Below are 24,340 nucleotides of genomic sequence, written 5' to 3'. Positions count from 1 at the left end.
GTTAGGCAAAAATATTTACTCAAGTCGCAAAGGGGTGTTTTGTTTCCTAGGTGTTACTTAACACGGCCTCTTGGTTTCAATGTATTCTGTCAAGCCACTGCAGTATTTACTAGCTTAGTTTTTACACTGATCGACACTGAATTCGAAATACAGCTTTGCGTATCAAAGACGCCACTGTTTAATAATTTTTTTAAAATTTGAAAGTTCACAAAGGTGCTTAAAAGCACCTTTGTGAACTTTCAAAAAATGTACTTATTGACCAATCATAGCTAAAAGCGTAGAAACGATGTGAGCGAAGTTAAGCTTTCAGTGTTAAAGTTAGTTGCCTGTATGTGTACAGTTCAGAGATGGAAAATAAAACGCAAATCTACTAATTACAGAAAGAAGACTCATCTTCTCCGGTCGTCAAACGCAAACCAAACAGTTGTGTTATACTACCAGAGCTACCTTTTTTTTTTTTTGGGGGGGGGGGGGGGAGAATCTGAAAACACCTAAATTGGCGAGGAGGGGGGGAAGGGGGGTAACCTTGGCGGTAACCCTGCCATGTACTAGGATCTCATTCATGACAGAGTAGCAATACTCTTGGCCCCAGTTGCTAAAAGGCTGGATATCACTATCCACCGGATTAATCACTATCAAGTGGATTGCGCAGTTTGTTTAGGCAACACTTATTCACTGGATAGTGATTTATCCGATGGATAGTGTTATCCTCCGCCCTTTGAACAACGGGAGTCTTGTCACCTCATGCTACAGAAATTTCATTCAAGTGCTGACAACAAAGAGCCATGTAGATTCTTCCGATCCCTGTGATAATAACGTAATATTCAACTGAGTCATTGTTATCTCCAGGTTTTAAAAAAGTTGTTGGAATATCCAGTCGATAAATATCGGGTAAGTACAATAATTACAAAACAGCCTTACGTTATATTCTTATAAAGTGAATTCGCCGGCTTTATGTACATGCCATAATCATGCCAAGTCAATATAGTGAGAGGCGACTACCCAGCAGGCCGAGCAGGTTTTCCGATCTGTCTCGGTATTTCAGAAATTGAGGAATTCTTTGGTAATCTTCGGAAATGTAAGGTTGTTAATCGGAACCGTTTGAATGATCTTTCAACATTTTTTGGGAAACTTCGGCAAAGTTTGTAAATTACAGAGCTCGAGTGACAATTCAAATGTGATTTCACAATGGCGGTCGGAGCTAGATCTAGAGCTGGTCGCTTTCGAGAGTGGTCGCAAGGAGAGCCTCGACTGAAACTGACAGTCACTTGGTTTGAGGGTGATACTTCGGACTGTAGGAAAAAAACGCTTTAACTTGAATATATAGATTATGGAAAAGAAGGAGATGCTTGTCCATATATTTAAATTAACCCCACAAGAAGACAAATTTGGGCTTGGGTCAAGCTTTATGGACCCTAAAAGATTCTATTTTTTCGTGCTTGGTCGGTCTAGATTGCCAACACGACTAAACGTATTGAACACCCTAAGTAAAACTATATTTTTTATTTATTCCCTTTTATATAGGAGTCTACCCCAAGTTACTCCCTTTTGATTTGATGTTAGGTAGTCCATTGCAGGCTGCTCCCCCGAATATTGTCAAAGAATTGATTTTACAACACTGAACAGCGAAACAAAATTCCTGTTGACTTAAGCTGCACTCTAGTGACACAGAAAAGCCGACAACTTTCTTTTTTTCCAGAAAATTCCTGTTCTTTTGACACTTACTCACATGTCAGAATTAAAACCAATAGCATTTCAAATCGGGCCATAATCCTAAACAAATTTGATCTTTTGGTTTATAAATAGCAGACAATTTGGCACATAACAGCCCACGCTTGTGATTTTGGATCACGTAACGAGCTGAAGTGTTGTAACCTGTGGTGTGCGAAACGTCAGATTGTTCAAATCCTCGACCGAAATGGCCGTCCAAAAGCAAAGTATGCCTTCCTTTGCGTCCATCATTTCTGTTTTGTCTATTGTGTTTTACTGCGTCGGGTTTATTCGAGTCGAATTGGAGATGAACGAGCAAAAGGAGAGAATCAGCGCTCTTGAAAACGCTGCGGAGGCCAAGCTGCTGTCAGACGACGCAGACATAAAGATAATCAAGAATGCTCCTGGTAAGTTGTTTTTTTAGAAAAATACAAACTAGAAGTTAATATTATGATTCTATCACAACTTGTTCCTGATAAAAATAAATATCAGGGTAAATAATTAAGTAAAGAGAACGCATGAATCCATATTGTAGCTCTAAACAATCTGGCACCTTCATATGTTCGCGATCTTCTTACTCCTTACACTCCACCTCGTCAGCTACGTTCATCTTCTAAAGGCCTTCTTTCTATTCCACATTTCAATTTGAAAACATATGGCGCAAGATCTTTCTCCGTGGCAGCTCCTACACTCTGGAATACTCTACCTTCTGACATCAAGAACAGCTCCTCAGTTTCCCTTTTTAAACATAAACCTAAAACTTTCCTTTTTAAAAAAGCATTTTTATAACTTTTTAGCAACATTTTTTATTAGTCTTAAGATTTTAAGCATTTTTTGTAACTTTTTAACTATTTTTATATTTATTTTTTTACTAGTGTTTTTAATATTTTTAACGTTACTTCTGTAAAGCGCTTTTGAACTTTTAGGATATTGGCGCTATATAAATATTTTATTATTATTATTATTCTTAAAATGGCGCAAAAGTGGAATAATAATGACATTTCATTTTTGCCAGTAGAAATTCAAAACGTCCAAAGAAAGAGGCGTCATGCTGACTCGACTAAGAACGCATCAGAAGCTAAAAGCACAATGGAACTTTTATCGGAGTTGAGATCACATCTCTGTCAGTCAAAGGGTGTCACGTGCTTGTCAGGTCCCCCAGGCCCACCTGGACCAAGAGGACACAAAGGAGCCCGGGGACGAAGAGGACAGAAGGAAAGGACTGGAATCAAGGGAGATAAAGGTATAATGGGATCGCCAGGAAAGAGCGGCAAGCAAGGCATTATGGGACCTGCGGGATTAAAGGGAGAGACTGGAACTAAAGGTGAGAAAGGAGACATAGGACCCGCAGGCATGCCGGGAAGTAAAGGAGAACCTGGTGAATCGATATCATCTCCTGCTGTTGTTGTTTCTCCTGTGACGTCGACAGTAAATGAAGGTGGATCAGCCTCGTTTCAGTGTTCTGCTAGCGGTAATCCTGAGCCTGCGGTAGTATGGAGTAAACTTGTCAATCAGTCAGAAATCATTCAGTCAGCGGTTTCAGGAGGAAAGTTGCAGTTAAAGATCGTGACCGGAAAGGACTCGGGCGTGTATCAGTGTTCAGCAACAAACATCCTGGGGAATTCACGGGAAGTGGTGCGATTAACAGTAAATGGTAAGATTCTGGTAATCGTAATCACGTAAATAACTAAACTAATGAAGTGCATTGAAACATGATGAAATATTTTCTGTTAATGAATGTCACAGGCCAGGCGCGACAAACAGGAGACACCAACTGCCTGAGGAGAATATTTCGTAGCTGCAAACTGGGAATTGATTCCATTTAATTTCATGAGTGAACTGTTAACATGAAAGTCATGGAAAGAAATATAAACTGGAAAGAAATTGTGTCAGTAAAAAGGAGCTTTACTGATTATAAACAATGCTCAAATAGTAGCAATTAACATCTGAGCTTTTTTAATTTTCTCTATTATTTTAGTTTACTCCATCAAACGAAACACTTCTTTCAAAATACGTGTTGTGCTTTCTGCTTCTTTTGAAATCATAATGATATCTGAAAGATAGTTCCAGCAATATGAATATCGAGCTAAATTATATTCACTTTATTGCAGTTCATCCTCGTGTTACCCTACATCCGGGACCTTATCACGTCATTGAAGGAAGCAACGTCACCTTACCAACCTGTCACGTGACCGGATATCCGACGCCAGTGGTCACCTGGAGGAAGTTGTCTGGTCAGTTACCCCTGGGAAGGGCGCAGTATAACAACACTGATTTACAAATTTCAGATGTCCGTAAAGTTGACTCTGACGCATACTTCTGTTCAGCAACGAACATTTTAGGAAGTGTTGAAAGAAAAACTCTTCTAGTTGTGATTTCACTTTCCAAGTTCACCGTCACGCCACCTGGGAAGATGATTGCTTTATCTGGCGACACTTTGACGTTAAACTGCAGCGCTACCGGTGATCCACGACCAGTCATCAGTTGGAAAAGACAAGGAGCAAAACTACCCGTGGGGAGGAGTCACAGGACAAACGATGCGCTTGTCATAAGAAATTTGAAAGAGGAGGATGCTGGGAACTATATTTGTGTGGCTACAAGTGCAGGGGTGTTTGATGTCGAGACAATAAGTGATGTTGAAGTTAGAAAACCAAGAGGTTAGTTATTAATGGAGTGGAGAAAGTGAAAGAGACAAAAAGGGACTTAGATTGGGATGAAAGCCTGCGTACTACATTTTTACGACTGAATTTTTAATTCAGGAGTATAGTGGGTATCCCAATGGCACTCGTTGGTCGGTCCATCATCTGTAAACTTCTCACTTCTCATTGCAACTCCGCTGACCAGCAGATATATTTATAGAAATAGTGTAGCAAGGCGACCGTATAAAAGCGGCCGTATAAAGCTAGGCGGTCTTCTAAATTTAAAGGGGTTTACAAGAAAACACAGAAGCAAAGAAACAAAATATGGCTGACAATTACGTGCAGAATTACTGAGTAATCGACCGCCAAAAAAGTGAACATTGAGAGCCATTTATCAGCATTAATCGATCGATGACTTTCGTGTCTATCTTTCGAGCTAGCGTCGTACATACATCATGAAGGGGCATTCGAAAACTAAATCGGGTTTCACATAAGCTTCATTAACGATGGATCTATCTAGAAACCAGAGCGTTGGCTAAAATCGAGTGCGTGGCTGCCTGTTCGTAAGAAAAGGAAAAGCCTTTCAGATGTAACAGCACAATTACATTTGTACCTGAATCAATCTATATGTTCTGATATATTTATTTACGGCTTACATGTAAATTATTCTGCAATCCATACCTACGGAGCGATATAAACAAACCATTTTAGTGCTACGGGTTAAAAAAAGAAAAAAAAACTTTCTCCTCTGGGATTCGAACTCAATCAGATCTAATCAGACATACTAAGTCACGAGAGACGAAAATATATTATATCAATGTAATAGACATTCCGCTGTTTATCTGTTTAACATTATGTGCATCAAAGAAATGTTTGAATCACCTGCTGCTCATATATTTTCAAGAAATGAAAACTAAACTTTTGAACTGGGTGAAAAAAAAATTAGTCGTGGCTCGAAGAGCTCTTTGATTCTTTCCATCAGCACTAGCGATACTATTCATGAGCATTGCGATTGTTTCAAAGTTATTCTCGAAATCCGAACTTCCTGGGTTCAAACCCTTAATTCTAACTACTGGCTGTAACTGAAATACGGCAGCAATCCCATGTGCTCTGCTGCTAAAGCTACTCTGCTATGCTGATGTTAATAACCAAATGGTCAAACGTCCCTTAGTTGGGATTATCAAAACTATTTTCTGTTTCTAATTTTTCGTATTGCTAATCTGTGAGTACGAAGCTTCTTTCCTGCGACGAGAAAAGAGAAAGAGTAGAGGGCTATATTAAAGTGCAAGTACTCTACCACAGAGCACTTTAGCAAGATACGAAAAAAATTGTGTAGTTAAAAAAAAATAATTAAAATTTCTCTGATGCTAATCATTGATTCTGTACCTTTGAAAAGCAGCCCCACAAACTTACGTTAAGACTGAACAGTTCTTTTAGGATATAGTTAACAGCTGTTTTCTGTTGTTGTTTTTTTCAGATTGTTCAGACTTACTAAAATCAGGTCACACTCAGAGTGGAGCGTACTCTGTCAACCCAGACGGTAGAGGACACTTTAATGTCTACTGTGACATGCGCACTGACGGTGGAGGCTGGACAGTGTTTCAGCGAAGACAGGATGGCTCGGTAGACTTCTATCGGGGGTGGAACGACTACAAAGGAGGCTTTGGTCAGCTGACTGCTGAGTTCTGGTTAGGAAACAACAAGATCCACCGACTGACGGCGTCTAGACCTAGTTCTCTACGAGTGGAGCTGGAGGACTGGAGCGGAGGTAAAGCGTATGCCAAATATGGCAAGTTCAGCATTGGTGACGAGCAGGTGAAGTATCGACTTGAAGTGGGTTCATATTCAGGGACAGCGGGAGATTCATTAGCAGTGCATAATAACATGGCTTTTACTACTAAAGATAGAGATAATGACATATGGAGTAACAACTGTGCTGTCAGTTATACTGGCGCCTGGTGGTACAGCAATTGCCACGCCTCCAATCTAAACGGACAATACCTGGGAGACAAAACTGATGACCGAGGAGCCAGGTGGCTCCACTTCAGAAGTTCTCTTTCTCTCAAATTCACTGAAATGAAACTGAGACCGTCATCGTAAAAAGAATACCAGTAACAGGTTTAATCCTGTTAGTGGCGTATATACCAACATGTCACTGATCACCGCTCATCAAGTTCGTCAAATAATTAGAGCACAAATTGTTTCAATTGTTTCATTTATTTGTACGAATCAGAATGTTTTTAATTGAGCATTTTAAAAGAACGTCGTTGCTTTTTACAATCAAATGATTTTGTTATGAAATTGTAACTTTAGTCACGGTATAATATCCACTGTAAGCCTCTCCGAGTCAGTATATTGTATCAGTTCTAAGAGTTTGAGCATTTTAATAAAATTAATTAAATATGGTTAGAAATTTGTACTTAAGATATAGTGTTGTTTAAAGTTTGTTACTTTTACGGCTAAACTTCCACACGGTTCAGTTGTGTAGCACCAGAAAAGATTCTTCCTACGTAAATACCTATTGTTAATAAACAATCACTGACACCTGTAGGAAGTATATGACTATCTTTCCTTCATTTGTCGTAAACAACTTTTGTTAGCCTTTCCGAACTTTGGTAACTTAAAATATTTTTTTACGAGTGTTAAGGTCTGATTTGAAATGACTCGTATTTGTGCTTGCAGCTAGTTGTCCAAGCTAAAAGAACTTTATAATTACTTTGATTGTTTATAGGGTAAATTTTCTTACAGTAAATACGTTAGTTCTTGTTTCCGACAAACGAACAATAGAAACATTTTTACTAAGGTTTGCCTAGTTAGGCAAAAATATTTACTCAAGTCGCAAAGGGGTGTTTTGTTTCCTAGGTGTTACTTAACACGGCCTCTTGGTTTCAATGCATTCTGTCAAGCTACTGCAGTATTTACTAGCTTAGTTTTTACACTGATCGACGCTGAACTCGAAGTACAGCTTTACGTATCAAAGACGCCACTGTTTAATAATTTTTAAGCACCTTTGTGAACTTTCAAAAAATGTTCTTATTGACCAATCATAGCTAAAAGCGTAGAAACGATGTGAGCAAAGTTAAGCTTTCAGTGTTATAGTTAGTTGCCTGTATGTGTACAGTTCAGAGATGGAAAATAAAACGCAAATCTACTAATTACAGTAAGAAGACTCATCTTCTCCGGTCGTCAAACGCAAACCAAACAGTTGTGTTATACTACCAGACCTCCCTTTGGGGGGGGGGGGGAATCTAAAAACACCTAAATTGGCGAGGAGGGGGGGAGGGGGTAACCGTGGCGGTAACCCTGTCATGTACTAGGATCTCATTCATGAGAAAGTAGCAATACTCCTGGCCCCAGTTGCTAAAGGGCTGGATATCACTATCCACCGGATTAATCACTATCAAGTGGATTGCGTAGTTTGTTTTGTCAACACTTATCCACTGGATAGCCATTTATCCGATGGATAGTGTTATCCTCCGCCCTTTGAACAACGGGAGTCTGGTCACTTCATGCTACAGAAATTTCATTCAAGCACTGACAACAAAGAGCCATGTAGATTCTTCCGATCCCTGTGATAATAACGTAATATTCAACTGAGTTATTGTTATCTCCAGGTTTTAACAAAGTTGTTGGAATATCCAGTCGATAAATATCGGGTAAGTACAATAATTACAAAACAGCCTTACGTTATATTCTTAAAAAGTGCATTCGCCGGCTTTATGTACATGCGACAATCATGCCAAGTCAATATAGTGAGAGGCGACTACCCAGCAGGCCGAGCAGGTTTTCCGATCTGTCCCGGAATTTCAGAAATTGAGGAATTCTTTGGTAATCTTCGGAAATGTAAGGTTGTTAATCGGAACCGTTTAAATGATCTTTCAACAATTTTTTGGGAAACTTCGGCAAAGTTTGTAAATTACAGAGCTCGAGTGACAATTCAAATGTGATTTCACAATGGCGGTCGGAGCTAGAGATGGTCGCTTTCGAGAGTGGTCGCAAGGAGAGCCTAGACTGAAACTGACAGTCACTTGGTTTGAGGGTGATACTTCGGACTGTAGGAAAAGAAACGCTTTAACTTGAATGTATAGATTATGGAAAAGAAGGAGATGCTTGTCCATATATTTGAATTAACCCCACAAGAAGACAAATCTGGGCTTGGGTCAAGCTTTATGGACCCTAAAAGATTCTATGTTTTCGTGCTTGATCGGTCTAGACCGCCAACACGACTAAACGTATTGAACACTCTAAGTAAAACTATATTTTAAATTTATTCCCTTTTACGATTGGTTGGTTAGAGCGCCCAACCGGTATCTGGGAGGCCATGGGTTCGATATATTCCCGTCGGGGACTCAGAATTTTTTCTTTGTCCCATGCTTGTGTCATTGTTGAAAAACTCAATTTCATTATTTATCACCAAGCTTAAAATTTACCATCTCTATTACTTACAACACACTTGATGATTTCGACATTGCTGATCCTAGCAGTATGCAGGACGCGTGTCACATATATATCAACCTAGTAAATGGCCCAGCTCACAACGAGTCTCTCGTAGCTCAGTTGGTTAGAGCGCCCAACAGGTATCTGGGAGGCCATGGGTTCGATTCCCGTCGGGGACTCAGAATTTTTTCTTTGTCCCATGCTTGTGTCATTGTTGAAAAACTCATTTTCATTCAATTCTCTTTTATATAGGAGTCTACCCCAAGCTACTCCCTCTGGATTGGATGTTAGGTAGTCCAATGTATGCTGCCCCCCCCCCCCCCCCTCCCCTTAAAAACGTGGCAGTATGCTCCTCGGTAAAGAAAAGCACTGATAGGTAAGATAGGAGTGTCAAGCCCAAAAACACAACACAACAACCAGGCCAGGGCTTGAGCTCATGGATCTTGATGCTGAAGCCAGCGTATCAGGGAGAAAAAGTAGTTATACGTAACGCGTGACTCGCGTTTTACGTGAAGTTTGCGTGATGCGTGAATGCGCAAACAATCAGTAGTGCTTCTGGGAGTCTGGGATCGCAACAGACGATAATAAGGCTGTTTGAATGTTTTATCAGTTGTCACTTCCTATATATATAGTCAGACTGTTATCTGTCATAAGGTTGTTGAAAACAGCGCCAAACTACGTGAAATAAATTCTTGATGACAGCTTAATAAAAGTACAAACAAATTGCAACAGAAGAATTTACAAGGTGGCCGCTTAAAATGGGTTTCATTTAAAATAAAATGGAAGTACTTTTGGGACTTTGATAACTGGCCGCTTCAATGTAATAGAACTTCTACTGTAACGTCAAGCAGTATTACGTTTGAATCTCTCAGTATACAAGTAAAAAGTACTATCAACAGATAAAAGTGGCTTGTTTTATCACAAGGCTTCAGGAGCACGGGAAGCCTGACCTTGGTGAACAAAGAATATTTAAGGTATAAATTTCAAAAGCACCGAATTTGAGAATGTGCCAAGACGGATTTGAACTTTGTTTCCCTGATGTGTGAGTTTTTGAATTGCCATTCTGAAAAAAAAAAACTTTCTACGTAGAAGTTATTTCTTGCTTAAAAACTACCTTGCATGTTTTATCCAACCCAAAAAACTAAAAATTAAAAGCGAATATTGTTAAAGAATTGATTTTACAAAAGCGGAACGAAATTCCTGTTGACTAGCTGCACTCTAGTCACGTCCCACTGTACTCCGGAAAAGCCGACAACTTTCTTTTTTCCAGAAAATTCCTATTCTTTTGACACTTACTCACATGTCAGAATTAAAACTAATAGCATTTCAAATCGGGTCATAACTCTAAACAAATTTGATCTTTTGGTATATAAATAGCAAACAATTTGGGACATTACAGCCCACACTTGTGATTTTGGTATCACGTATCGGGCTGAAGAGCTAAACCTGGAGGAATTGCAGATTGTTCAAATCCTCGACCGAAATGGCTGTCCAAAAGCAGACTTTGCCTTCCTTCGCGTCCATCATTTCTGTTTTGTCTATTGTGTTTTACTGCATCGGGTTTATTCGAGTCGAATTGGAGATGAACGAGCAAAAGGAGAGAATCAGCGCTCTTGAAAACACTGCGGAGGCCAAGCCGCTGTCAGACGACGCAGACATAAAGATAATCAACAATGCTCCTGGTGAGTTAGTCTTTTAATAGAAGTTACTGTATTTTTATGATTCTATCACGACTAGTTTCTGATAGAAATATATAACAGAGAAAAGAATAAATATAACGCATAGATCCATATTGTAGCCGAGCCTTTGCGTGTTTTCTTTGCTTCCTGTGTGTTTTGGCAAACAAACAAGAGGTTAGCAGGTCAACTTCTTTTAACTAATTGAAGACAATTTCAGAAGACAATAATGCTACGAACGAAATTACCTTCAACCATGACTGAGCTAATGATAATATATAGATTTAGGCAAGCCTAAAAGCGGAGCTCCCCAGTTAATTATTTTGCACTTTATTGAAACCTGAATTCAAGCCATTGTACAATTTTAAGGCTAAGAATATAATATTCGTTGTATTTTTTTTTTATAAATTTTAATATTGTTACTTACTTTTTTTTACCGTGTCCCGGGGGGGGGGGGGGGAAGAGGTACTCCCTAAAATTTACTCAAGGGGTGTGCCACTGAGTCGCTGAGACTCTGGACCTGTTCCAGAGAAAAACGGCTCAATTTGCGACCCTGTTCCAGACAAACAGTGGAAAATAGGTACCCTGTTCCAGACAATATCCACAATGAAAAATATATGAAGATAGATATAAAAACACTAGCGTACATCACAAAGCGCTCACTTGACTTTGTCTGTGGCTTGGAGAAAAACCAATGAGAGGAGCGGATTTTCATAGCTAAACTTGATAGTGTTCCACAGTCAAAAGAGTGATTTGTATACCCTGTTTCAGAGTCAGAGAGGCAAAAGGCATACCCTGTTGAGCAGCACATACCCGTATAGGCCTTATATGGGAGTACCGTATACACAACACCAAATAAGCCGAGAACAAACAAAATCAATCAAAACGTTTTAATTCCACCGACAGCATTATGATCCAGAAGTCTGGATGGGAAATTATGCTGCAAAACGGGTAATTATGTAACCTTCGAAGATAAGGAGGGGGTAGTAGGGCTGCATGTTGGGGTAGATAGGCATATCACGTGGTAAATTAGCAAAGCACTTAACATTTAGAGTATATAGGAAATAATATACATCTACATTAAGAATATGGTTAATTTTCTTTTTTTCATTCATTCATTTGTTTTTATTTTCACTATTTGCCTATATTTTAATTTTGAATGGAAATGGCAGAGGTCATACATGTAGCAAAGGGTTAACAGCATATTGCCATAAGCTAATGCCAAGCAAACCGGAGTGAAAGCTAACCACAAGCAAACTAGAGTGAAAGCTAATCCCAAGCACACCGGATAAATAAAGCTAACTGCGAGCAAACAGGGGTGAACCTAACTACAAGCAAACCGGAGTGAAACTAACTGGAAGCAAAGAAGGGACATTCTGTAACCCCATCCCACCCCCCTCCCCCCCCCCCCCAAAAAAAGGATGATAGCACCTTTTTTACTTTTACATGTCTTTTTGAGTCCCCTTCCTCTTAAGGGGTTTCACTTCACTTACAGAAATAAAAAAACAAAAATTCTGGGAAGATAGAATATTGTTTGTGTGTCTCAAACTCAGTTTTGTTCTTTGATTACGCAGAAAAAATAGAATCATGTTTGCTTGTGTATAAAACTATGCAAGAAAAAAAGCATCAATACTTTGACTGCTCTTTTAAAATAAATGAATGTGTGTCCAGCAGTAGCAATGAAAATATATATGTGATAAATGCAAATGCGGCCTTACACTACTGACCTTACACTACTATTCATTTATTTCACATATACTTGGGCCGAGTATCATGTCCACCATAAAGGGATTACCCATATACGACCGCTCTCATGTGGCTTTGATAGCTCAGTGGTAGAGCATTGCACTGGCAACGCAAAGGTCGTGGGTTCGACTCCCGCTCAGAGCCTGAAAATTTTTTTCAGGTCTTCAGTAGTGTAAGGCCGCATTTGCATTTATCATATATATATGCTCTTTTAAAAATTTGTATGCTTTATTGTACACATTTTTGTGGAGTCATGTTGCCCATTCGTCATGAAGTTCACAAAGTAAGCAAATGAGTCACAATTTGGTTGCTTCATGGTACCTAATGGATACTGCAAATTTAATCTGGCTTTAGAATATTTCACTAATTTTAACATTATAGCTGTTCTTATAAATTGTACGCAGCATACAACACATAAGAATGAAATTGGTATTGCATATTGCTTGCAATCACGATTTGAACCTCTATACTTAAGAATTACAGTACCACCAGTTTCAGCATTACCAATCCAAATTCAAATTATTACATTGCTTTTTAACTCCACTACCTCCCCCAAGGTCAACCAAAGATCTTATGATATACAGTAATTAGACAACTACATGTAAGTCCTGTGTAGTTGAGGGCTCAAAATATTTGGACACTTACAGGTCATGTTAACCGGCCAAAGAGATTTTAGCTTGGTCACATGTGGTTTCTTACCAGCCAAAACATTGAAAATAGCAATTTTAAACTCCCATTCATTTCTGCTGTTACTGTTTTGGCTGCATAAATTATTCTTAAAAAGATCACTTCATAATGCCCTTGTTACATCTAAAAAGATGTGAAAGAGACAGGTCAATCAAGAAGTTGTTTTCTGAAGTACACTGTAAATACGTTAACATTTAAAATATAAACTTTGCTCATTTGCAGCTTTTCTTGATTTCAATTTACATGTAATTTACTAGTCTCTTGAAAATGGCATCATGAAGACACCCAAACATCAAGCTGGATAATCTTAATCCTTCCTGTTTTCTTTTGATGTCCTTGTCCACATTCTGTTTTTGTGTCTGTGGCTCTGCAAATTCTGAAATTCATGTTAACCCTGAAAAAAGTCAAATGCCACAGATTAAATTAAAATTGATTAATTGGTATGAAAATCAATAATTTATAAAACAAAACACGGATACCTTATATATTTAACAGAGATGTATCAGCACAGACTATTTTTTTTTACTGATAACTGCGAAGTCAACTACAGAAAAAAAACCCGGTAACTCGAACTCGGATAACTCGAACAACCTTGCTAACTCAAACTCACTTCCATTTCCCTTGGATTTGACCCCACTTTTCAGTCATTTTTACTCGGTTAAATTCAAACTCGGATAACTCGAAAACCCCGCTAACTCGAACTAAATTTTGTTTCCCTTGAACAAAATTTGGGTCAAACTTTTTACCCTGATAACTCGAATTCCAGAACTTGCAACTCGCAACGGTTGCCCATTGATTATAGCAATGAACAGATCATGTATTTGACAGTCATTTTCCACTCTTAACAAAAGAATGTGTGGTCGCTTTAGAGTTTCTGGCAAGATAAGTTCAATTTGCACAGTACTGTATACTGAAGTGCTTAAAAATCAGTAAACAATCAATTATTAACTTGGCAAATAAAATATTCAATCAACCCCGCTAACTCCAAAAACCCCGCTAACTCGAACTCATTTTCGTTTCCCTTCAGAGTTCGAGTTAGCAGGGTTCTACTGTAAATATTTCAGGACCTGAACAATCGATGAAAATCGATGATCGGAAAATCAATCGATCAATCGATGACAATCGATTAATTACTGTTGATTGGCATCGATTGGCATCGGCCAATCGATGATCAATCGATAATCACACTTTGGTGGTCGCGAACTTCATCGATTGCCATCGATTGGCATTAAACACACAATCAATCCGAAGCATGAAGTAAATACTTACATATTTTGTTTTGTAAAAAAAAATAATAAAGCTCCTTTCCATTGAGATGAAGTTTACATCATAAGCTTTAATGTTTCTGTTTTTCATTCGAGTTTCCTACTGTTTGCTAGCGCTAGAATTCCAAAGACACTTCGTTATTCGTGACCGAGTCAAAAATGGCGGACGTGACAGGCGAAACTCATCACCAGACTCCCACTGTTGTCTCGTTTTCGTTCCGACGTACAGACGACGTATTTTTGAGTTCTCTCTGCTACTGTTTGATTTGAAATATTTCGGACGAGCGAGAAAATGTTTATAGACTACAAAACAGAGTTTTAGAAAAATTACATTGTACTTAGACAGCGAGGAATTCTGTAAGTTGCGATTTCTATTTACTTTGCCAGGAGTTGGTTCGAAAGCAAACCAGACCGAAAAGCGTACGCTTCGTTGATGGAGGCGAATAAGACTTAAGCTCAAAACGTTTGTTTTAAATAATTATTGCCTTATTACTGTTAAGTTAGTAAGTTTCTCGTTGTATTGACATTTTTTGGAAAGGTTATCATTGTTGTTGCTAATAAAATATAACATACAAGAGAGACCGTGTGTTTTAAAGTAAACATATTTATCAAATACTAGTCGAATAAAAAACGATGGCAGTTAAATGATCGATTGAATTGGTAATCGATGATAATCGATGAAAATCGATGTTAGTTAATTGATCGATTGTCATCGATTATCGATGAAATCGATAATCGATGACAATCGATAATCGCAAAAACTTTAGCGATCGATTGTTCATCGATTATCAATATCAATCGATTAATTGATATCGATTGTCATCGATTGTTATCGATTGCCATCGATTATCGATTCCATCGATTGTTCAGGTCCTGATATTTTAATAAACTCAAAGCATCACTGCAAACCCTTACACTCCCTCTTTAAAAGGTTTGACCTTTAAATACTCCCCCTCCCCTCTACCCCTATATATACATGTACATGCATAGGAAAAACATTGCCACATCTTAAAAGCTTTTCTCTTAACAGTAATACTAAGATTTTTAAAGATACACATTTAATTAATAATAAGTTTGCATGCACAGCTGCATACAGTGTCTAAAATGGCATGAATTTACTCACAAAGATTCCAGTTTTCCAGTAGTCATTAACCTTTGTTGTGTGCATTTTCCAAATTCCACAACAAGATTGTGATTTTTTTATGACAAATATAACATTTACTGTTGACATTCTGAATGAAACCAGCAAAACAGACCTCAAAATCTCAAAATTGTTGACATTGTTATGTAATCCACATGAACGCTCAATAGTGAACAGAACTACATGACAAGTGGATTATTTAATATATTTGGGAACGAAAGAGCTAAGTAATGAAGCTGAAGTTTATTTACTCTGACTAAATGAACAGTAATTTTACCTCCATCATGAATATCAATAAACTGCATACACTGAATCGATCTATTTCACTCGGAGTTAACGAAATTCCAGGTGCTTCGTGCAAACTGACATCACTTTCATTCTCATCTCAGCTGCTCTTCCAGCACTGTAAAACAAAATAATCATATCACAAGCATTTAAAAATCGTAAGCTTAATTTTCTTCGAGATGTGTTGAAGTGATATTCTTTGTGAATTCGTTCCTCGAAGGCCCAACAATTATTTGTTTACATAATCAAATCCTCCTATTTGATCAGTAAAACCTGGTAAAACTGAATTTTAACGAATAGTATTTTTCAACATTGTTCATGTCACAAGCAAATGCTTAGTGGCGAAAGCAAGTAAAATGTGCCGTCAATATAAGCTTACTTTGCGTATAAAGTAAGCTTAAGACAAAACGTAGAGATATTAAATGACGGAAACACTGCAGTTTTGTACTCACCTCAGTAGGTACACTCGTCTGCTCGTTTTATCTCCGTTCCCTTGTTCTCCGCTATTTCTTTGCCTGTTTCCTCGGCACCTCTCTTGCTATTTTAGTCGCTTTTCTTCGCTACCAGGTTCGACAGGCGCTTTGCTATACTTTTTCGCCTGCTTTCTGTCCGGGTTTTCTGGATCTCTCGCGATCTCTTTCCCGTCGCAAATCGCTTAAACCCTGTTTCCTCGAAGTTAAGTTTACCCTGCTCTCGTTTGTAGTCATCGGCATAACAAGGAGCCAAAATAAATGTGTTTGTCTCAAGTTCTAACTTTCAGACTAGCTGTTTAGACCTCACACTGCAAAATTATTTCGCGCCAGTACTGCGCGAGTTGTCAAGACCTTTCAAGATCCCGGATGTGCGCAACACCGTACGTACGTACGCCGCCGCCGTACGCGCCCGCGAGGCATGCCGCTAGCCATGATGACCATGAAAACTCGGATGCAGAGGTTTCCTATTTTATTTCATGTGTGTTTTTTTTTTTTTCATGTGTTTTTTTTATGGGTATGGTGCTCCGCTCTGCGGCCCTTACGGGCCGCTAAGGAGCTCCGCTAAAAAAAAAATCAGCGCGACGAAACTAGAAGTCGGTTTGTGACATATATAGATTTTCTACATCTGAGTTCATTACATAGATGTAAGATACTTCCAGGCCTATCCAGGGGCGTAGCCACCTTATTAAAGAATTTTAGGCCTGGTCAATCGCTAGGGATTTTTTTTGGGAGGGGGGGGGACAGGGGGGTTAGGTCCACCGGGGAGGGGTTTGCGATCAAGACCATATACTTTCTCCTACCGAGTTTTTGGTGATTCTGTGTGTATTTCGACAGCTTCTAAGGTCTGACATGACATAACAAAAAATTGACCCAATTTTTGCCGGTTCATAAATAGATGCACTTTCCTTCAACAACAGATGCTGTTGTGCGTTTGTCTGTGCCCTAACCCAGAAGGCTCCACAGTTTGCACTTGCTAGATAGGCCTTGATTTCATCAGGCTAGGATAGGAGAGTTGCGTAATGTATTATGCTAAGATATGTTAATAGTTGCTTTCTATTTCATCTTGAAAGTGCATCACCTTGAATTTTCTTTTTCTACTGTACATTTGAAAAAACAGTCAGCTGAAACATTTGTAGGCCCGGGCCTACGGGCCTACAAATGGAAATTGACTTCGGAATGTAGTCTCTCGAAATTATGAAAAGTGTTAACATGAAACGTAACATCAGTTGTTTCTGAGAATTTAATTCTGTTTTCCTCTGTTTATTTCTGTGTCAACTGACGTACAAAGGTCACTTCAAAAGAAATACTGTTCTCTTTTTTCTGACTAGCCTGCGTTGCAGACGAACTAAACCCCGGTAAAATTCGTCTGCAACGCAGGCTATTCTGTGACTGACGAGTTTAATTTTTTTCAAAGACACTAATCTGGGAAAGAAACAGCTTGCTCCTTTACATATGACAGTAAAAATCAGTCCATTACATAAAAAAAAACTTTTCCTTTTGTAGAAAAAATTCAAAACCTTCAACGAAACAGACGTCAAGTTGACTCAACTAAGAACGCATCAGAAGCTAAAATTACAAAGGAACTTTTATCAGACTTGAAATCGCAACTCTGTCAGTCAAAAAGCGTCACGTGCTCACCAGGTCCTCCAGGCCCTCCCGGCCCACCTGGACCAAGAGGAGACAAAGGAGCCCGGGGACGAAGAGGACAGAAAGGAAGAACTGGAAATAAAGGAGATAAAGGCATTATGGGATCGCCTGGAAAGAGCGGCAAGCAAGGAATTATGGGACCTGCAGGATTAAAGGGCGAGACTGGAACCAAAGGTGAGAAAGGAAACGTAGGCCCCGCAGGCATGCCGGGAAGTAAAGGAGAACCTGGTGAATCGATATCATCTCCTGCTGTTGTTGTTTCTCCTGTGACGTTGACAGTGAACGAAGGTGGATCAGCCTCGTTTCAGTGTTCAACCAGTGGTAATCCTGAGCCTGCAGTAGTGTGGAGTAAACTGGACAATCAGTCTGAAATCATTCAGTCAGCGGTTTCAGGAGGAAAGTTGCAGCTAAAGAAGGTGACCGGAAATGACTCTGGCGTGTATCAGTGTTCAGCAACAAACATCCTGGGGAATACACGAGAAGTTGTACGATTAACAGTAAATGGTAAGCTTCTAGGAATTGATAATAATTTTTCTGAATTAAGTGTACATTGTTGCAAAATGAATGATTTTCTAACAAAATAATTATTATTCTACAGCTGCAAACGTACCATGAGCGAAGTATTAGAACTTATAGAAAGAAAAACACTAGAAACAAATTACGTCAATATACAGAGCTTGAAAAAGCAATTAAGGGCAAGTCAAATTTAAGCTATGTCTATTAAAACTTAATTTTAGTTTAGTTTGCTCCAACAAATTAAAAAGTAATTTTAAAATGCGGAGTGGGTTGTTTGTTTCTTCTGAGACTAAATTGACACCTGAAACTAATTTCCTGAATATCGTGCTAAAATAATATTCACTTGGTTGCAGTTCACCCTCGCGTTTCTCTTCATCCTGGACCTTCTTACGTCATTGAAGGAAGCAACGTCACTTTACCAACCTGTCACGTGACCGGATACCCGACACCAGTGGTCACCTGGAGGAAGTCGTCTGGTCAGTTACCCCAGGGGAGGGCGCAGTATAACAACACTGATTTACAAATTTCAGATGTCCGTAAAGTTGACTCTGACGCATACTTCTGTTCAGCAGTGAACGTTTTAGGGAGTGTTGAAAGACAAACTCTCTTAGTTGTGATTTCACTTCCTAAGTTCACCGTTAAACCACCTGGAAAAGTTTCTGCTGCTACTGGCGACACTTTGACGTTAAACTGCAGCGCTACCGGTGATCCACGACCAGTCATCAGCTGGAAAAGACAAGGAGCAGCACTGCCCGTGGGGAGGAGTCACAGAACAAACGATGCGCTTGTCATAAGAGATTTCAAAGAAGAGGATGCTGGGAACTATATTTGTGTGGCTACAAGTGCAGGAGTGTTTGATATCGAGACGATAAGTGATGTTGAATTTAGAAAACCGAGAGGTTAGTTATTAATGGTTTGGAAAAAGTGAAAGAGACTGAAAAAGACTTAGACTGGGCTGAAAGCCTGCGTACTACAATTTCACTTTCCCCATTCATGAGCGTACTATTCAGCATTCCCCGATGGTTTCAAAGTTAAATTCGAAACCCGAACTTTCTGGGTTCAAATTCTCCATTCTAACTACTGGCTGTAACTGAAATACGGCAGCAGTCCCAGGTACTCCACACAGCGGTCAAACGCAGCACGCGTGCGCAGTTACTGTGCAATTCCCGCCAAACTTATCCATACAAAGTCTTAAATTTTCCGAAAACTTTCGCTTTAAAGCCAAAAGTTAACGCCGTCCCTGGAAAGTTAAGGTTTATACACCGCTTATGGATTGGAAATTTGATAATTCATCTCCACTGAGTGTCCCAGCTTGAACTGTTCTTTCACCGAACCATTTCTTTAACAATTTCCTACAAAAGTTTGCACACTTTCGAGACAAATTCTCAGAAAAGTTCGAGGCGCCGAAAACCGGAGGTGACGTCATTTTTGCGTTTGACCGCTGTGTGCAGGTACTCCGCTATGCTAATGTTCATAGCCAAATGGTCAGCGGTCCACTAGTTGGGATTGTTAAAACTATTTTATGTTTCAAATTATTCGTATTCCTTATATGTGAAAAGAATATTTCTTGCGACGAGAGAAAAGTAAGAGTGGAGGGTTATACGATTCAGTGCAAGTACCCGTCCACATAACACTTCAGCAAGAGAAATAAAAATATTGTGCGCAAGAAATAAATAATTGAAATTTCTTTGATGCCAGCGGCACATCTTACTTTGCTCATTTCAAAAGCAGCCCCACGAACTTCAATCCAAACTATTAGAACTTATTTTATATTTTGCGTTTAAACCCTAATATCTTTACAATTTTGTTCACCACAACGTTCCTGAATTATTTTAGGAAACAGTGATAAGTTTAACTAAAAAGTAAGTAACAGCATGTTTTCTGATAGAAATTTTATGAGCCTAGATACACATCAATAAGTTGCCACGTATCCAGCGTGGTTGACCCGATGGTGAAGTGGATAGCACGCCTGACTAGTAACAGGGAGACGCGGGTTCGAATCCAGCTCGGGGCATACAATTTTTCTTTCATTTCAGAGACGTGTGTCGAAAGCCATCGTAGTATGTTTTCTGTTTTATTTTTATTCAGATTGCTCAGATCTCCTCAAATCAGGTCACACTCAGAGTGGAGTGTACTCTGTCAACCCAGACGGTAGAGGATACTTTAATGTCTACTGTGACATGCGCACTGACGGTGGAGGCTGGACAGTGTTTCAGCGAAGACAGGATGGCTCGGTAGACTTCTATCGGGGATGGAATGACTACAAAGCAGGCTTTGGTCAGCTGACTGCCGAATTCTGGTTAGGAAACGACAAGATCCACCGACTGACGACCTCTAGACCCAGTACTCTACGAGTGGAGCTGGAGGACTGGAGCGGAGGTAAAGCGTATGCCAAATATGGCAAGTTCAACATTGGTGATGAGCAGGCGCAGTATCGACTTGAAGTGGGTTCATATTCAGGGACAGCGGGAGATTCGTTGATAGCTGAGCATAATAACATGGCGTTTACTACTAAAGATAGAGATAATGACAGAAATGGTGACAACTGTGCTGTACGATGGACAGGCGCCTGGTGGTACAAAGGTTGCTACGACTCCAATCTAAACGGACAATACCTGGGAGAAAAACGTGACAGCCGAGGAGCCACGTGGAGCGGCTTCAGAAGTTCTCTTTCTCTCAAATTCACTAAAATGAAACTGAGGCCGTCATCGTAAAAAGAATACCAGTAACAGGTTTAATCCTGTTAGTGACGTTAATACCAACATGTCACTGATTACCGCTTATCAAGTTCATCAAATAATTAGAGCACAAAACAGCTGTCAATTGTTTCATTTATTTGTACGAATCAGAATGTTTTTTAATTGAGCATTTTATAAAAACGTCGTTGCTTTTTACAATCAAATGATTTTGTTATGAAATTGTAACTTTAGTCACGGTATAATATCCACTTTAAGCCTCTCCGAGTCAGTATATTGTATCAGTTCTAAGAGTTTGAGCATTTTAATATAATTAATTAAATATGGTAAGAAATTTGTACTTAAGATATAGTGTTGTTTAAAGTTTGTTACTTTTACGGCTAAACTTCCACACGGTTAAGTTGTGTAGCACCAGGAAAGATTCTTCCAACGTCCCGGGGGTTCCCTCCCTTCTACTTTGCCCACATTTTACTTTAAGCTGCCGTACGTAGGCTATTTTTCTGTCGTCACTCAGAAAGAGATTAGACACTTAATTAAGCGCTATTGTAATGATTTAGATATCAAACTAGTTTTTTCTTCTTTTAAAATCGGTAATCTTTTTGGAGTGAAAGACCCTATCCCCGGCGGTCTCCGTTCACGTGTGATCTATAAGTTTGCATGTGCGGGCTGTAATGCCTGTTATGTCGGCGAAACCACCCGACATTTTGCCACACGCGTGCATGAGCACTTAGCCAGTGATAAGGCCTCCCACATTTTCAAACACCTTCAGAATTCTGAACGTTGTCGCTCCTTGTGTTCAATAGATAGCTTTCATATTTTAGATCACGCCTCTACCAGCTTTCAACTTAAGATAAAGGAGGCTATCCATATTCAAAAGGAACTACCTTGCCTCAATCAGCAATTATCCTTCTAATTCACACATTTTCACGTTCTGTTGTTACTACTTGTCTTAATTAGCATTTTTTTCTACTTATTATTCAACTCACTGTGCTTTGTAAACCATTCAACTGAAGATGACAGATGCTCTGTCGAAACATGTCTTTGAAACTTAAAAAAATTGTCGTTTTTCTTAAAATAAATACCTATTGTTAACAAACAATCACTGAAACCTGTAGAAAGTATATGACTATTTTTTCTTCATTTGTCGTAAACAACTTTTGTTAGCCTTTCCGAACTTTGGTAACTTAAAATATTTTGTACGAGTATTAATGTCTGATTTGAAATGACTATTATTTGTGCTTGCAGCTAGTTGTCTAAGCTAAAAGAACTTTATAATTAGTTTGATTGTTTGTAGGGTAAATGTTCTTACAGTAAGTACGTTAGTTCTTGTTTCCGACAAACGAACAATAGAAACATTTTTATTAAGGCTTGCCTAGTTAAGCGAAAATATTTACTCAAGTCGCAAAGCGGTGTTTTGTTTCCTTGGTGTTACTTAAAGAAAATAGAATCACGACGTCTTGGTTTCAATGCATTCTGTCAAGCCACTGCAGTATTTACAAGTTTTTTTTTTACACTGATCGACACTGAATTCGAAGTATAGCTTTGCGTATCAAAGACGCCACTGTTTAATAATTTCTAAGCACCTTTGTGAACTTTCAGAAAATGTACTTATTAACCAATCATAGCTAAAAGCGTAAAAACGATGTGAGCGAAGTTAAGCCTTTAGTTTTATAGTTAGTTGCCTGTAGCTGTACAGTTCAGAGATGAAAAATAAAACGCCGGTCTACTGATTACAGAAAGAAGACTCATCTTCTCCGGTCGTGAAACTCAAACCAAACAGTTGTTTTATTCTCCCAGACCTACTTTTTTTTTTTTTTTTGGGGGGGGGGGGGGGAATCTGAAAACACCTAAGTTGGCGAGGAGGGGGAGAAGGGGGGGTAACCCTGGCGGTAACCCTGCCATGTACTAGGATCTCATTCATGACAGAGTAGCAATACTCCTGGCCCCAGTTGCTAAAAGGGTGGATATCACTATCCACCGGATTAATCACTATCAGGTGGATTGCGTAGTTTGTTTTGTCAACACTTATTCACTGGATAGCGATTTATCCGATGGATAGTGTTATCCTCCGCCCTCTGAACAACGGGAGTCTGGTCACTCAATGCTACAGAAATTTCATTCACGCACTGACAACAAAGGCCATGTAGATTCTTTCGATCCCTGTGATAATAACGTAACATTCAACTGAGTCATTGTTATCTCCAGGTTTTAACAAAGTTGTTGAAATATCCAGTCGATAAATATCGGGCGGTAAGTACAATAATTACAAAACAGCCTTACGTTAAATTCTTATAAAGTGAATTCGCCGGCTTTATGAACATGCGATAATCACGCTAAGTCAATATAGTGAGAGGCGACTATCCAGCAGGCCGAGCAGGTTTTCCGATCTGTCTCGGTATTTCAGAAATTGAGGAATTCTGTCAGGGTAATCTTTGGAAATGTGAGGTTGTTAATCGGAACCGTTTAAATAATCTTTCAACAATTTTTTGGAAAACTTCGGCAAAGTTTGTAAATTAAAGAGCTCGAGTGACAATTCAAATGTGATTTCACAATGGCGGTCGGAGCTAGAGCTGGTCGCTTTCGAGAGTGGTCGCAAGGAGAGCCTTGACTGAAACTGACAGTCACTTGGTTTGAGGGTGATACTTCGGACTGTAGGAAAAAAAAACGCTTTAACTTGAATATATAGATTATGGAAAAGAAGGAGATGCTTGTCCATATATTTGAATTAACCCCACAAGAAGACAAATCTGGGCTTGGGTCAAGCTTTATGGACCCTAAAAGATTCTATGTTTTCGTGCTTGATCGGTCTAGATCGCCAACACGACTAAACGTATTGAACACCCTAAGTAAAACTATTTTAAGTCCCTGTCCCTTTTATATAGGAGTCTACCCCAAGCTACTCCCTCTGCAGGAATGTTATAGGTAGTCCATTGTATGCTGCCCCCCCCCCCCTTCCCCTCCCCTTAAAAAACGTTGCAGTATGCTCCTCGGTAAAGAAAAGCACTGATAGGTAAGATAAGAGTGTCAAGCCCAAAAACACAACACCCCCCCCCGGGTTTTACAGGAAAAAAAAATTAGCCTTCGAATGGGAAAAAAAAAAAAAAGGCGCTGGGATACAAAGAAGAAGATAAGCGTGTTTGAATGTTTTTTATCAGTTTTCACTTCCTATTTCAGACTCTTATCTGTCATAAGGTTGTTGGAAACAGTCCCCAAACCCTGAATTAAATTTTTGATGGGAATCCACATGCAAGGTGGCCGCTAAATATGTGTTTCATTTGTTTCATTTATACTGAAAGTACTTTCGGGACTTTGAAAACTGGCCGCTTTTATGGGGGGGGGGGGGGGTGGGGTGGGGGGCTCTTAATTCGACTGAAAGGTCGACTGAAACGACTAGCAGAGTTAGGTTGAAACTCTCAGTGTAT

The 24,340-nt window shown here is 39.3% G+C and overlaps 2 protein-coding genes and 1 long non-coding RNA gene across 6 annotated transcripts; 2 read left to right on the top strand and 1 right to left on the bottom strand.

Moving 5' to 3' along the window:
* Positions 1 to 1,853: 1,853 nt before the first annotated feature.
* LOC144657342 (uncharacterized) lies at positions 1,854 to 7,510 on the top strand. Of its 3 annotated transcripts, XM_078517684.1 has the most exons (5): positions 1,854 to 2,117; positions 2,729 to 2,953; positions 2,990 to 3,364; positions 3,822 to 4,367; positions 5,827 to 7,510. In XM_078517684.1, exons 1-5 carry the CDS (start codon positions 1,919 to 1,921, stop codon positions 6,447 to 6,449), a joined length of 1,968 nt encoding a protein of 655 aa, XP_078373810.1. In that variant the 5' UTR covers positions 1,854 to 1,918; the 3' UTR covers positions 6,450 to 7,510. The 3 variants fall into 3 exon arrangements, with proteins under 3 accessions (XP_078373810.1, XP_078373809.1, XP_078373808.1); XM_078517683.1 differs by having other exon boundaries at positions 2,729 to 3,364; XM_078517682.1 differs by having other exon boundaries at positions 2,726 to 3,364.
* Positions 7,511 to 10,044: 2,534 nt separating this feature from the next.
* LOC144657332 (uncharacterized) lies at positions 10,045 to 22,573 on the top strand. Its single transcript, XM_078517671.1, has 4 exons — positions 10,045 to 10,468; positions 17,563 to 18,210; positions 18,576 to 19,121; positions 20,284 to 22,573. The coding sequence occupies exons 1-4, from the start codon at positions 10,270 to 10,272 to the stop codon at positions 20,934 to 20,936; spliced, it is 2,046 nt and encodes a 681-aa protein (XP_078373797.1). The 5' UTR covers positions 10,045 to 10,269; the 3' UTR covers positions 20,937 to 22,573.
* On the bottom strand, positions 12,418 to 16,547 carry LOC144657398 (uncharacterized). 2 transcript variants are annotated; one of them, XR_013571516.1, is made up of 3 exons: positions 16,039 to 16,547; positions 15,579 to 15,704; positions 12,418 to 13,289 (listed from the first exon to the last, which is right to left on the bottom strand). It is a non-coding gene; the product is annotated as an uncharacterized LOC144657398 (long non-coding RNA). The 2 variants fall into 2 exon arrangements; XR_013571515.1 differs by lacking the exon at positions 16,039 to 16,547 and having other exon boundaries at positions 15,579 to 16,031.
* Positions 22,574 to 24,340: the final 1,767 nt, after the last annotated feature.

The sequence above is a fragment of the Oculina patagonica genome, chromosome 6 (genome assembly GCF_052425735.1).
Source record: "Oculina patagonica isolate OP01 chromosome 6, crgOcupat, whole genome shotgun sequence".
Lineage (NCBI taxonomy): Eukaryota > Metazoa > Cnidaria > Anthozoa > Scleractinia > Oculinidae > Oculina > Oculina patagonica.
The sequence above is the reverse complement of the archived record's forward strand: the minus strand, read 5'-3'. Positions and strand labels throughout refer to the sequence as shown.

Coding starts and splice junctions, on each gene's coding strand:
- LOC144657332 (XM_078517671.1), top strand. CDS start 10,270: ATGGCTGTCCAAAAGCAGACTTTGCCTTCCTTCGCGTCCATCATTTCT. Junction 10,469..17,562: donor GATAATCAACAATGCTCCTG/GTGAGTTAGTCT, acceptor TTCCTTTTGTAG/AAAAAATTCAAAACCTTCAA. Junction 18,211..18,575: donor TGTACGATTAACAGTAAATG/GTAAGCTTCTAG, acceptor ACTTGGTTGCAG/TTCACCCTCGCGTTTCTCTT.
- LOC144657342 (XM_078517682.1), top strand. CDS start 1,919: ATGGCCGTCCAAAAGCAAAGTATGCCTTCCTTTGCGTCCATCATTTCT. Junction 2,118..2,725: donor GATAATCAAGAATGCTCCTG/GTAAGTTGTTTT, acceptor CATTTTTGCCAG/TAGAAATTCAAAACGTCCAA. Junction 4,368..5,826: donor TGAAGTTAGAAAACCAAGAG/GTTAGTTATTAA, acceptor TGTTTTTTTCAG/ATTGTTCAGACTTACTAAAA.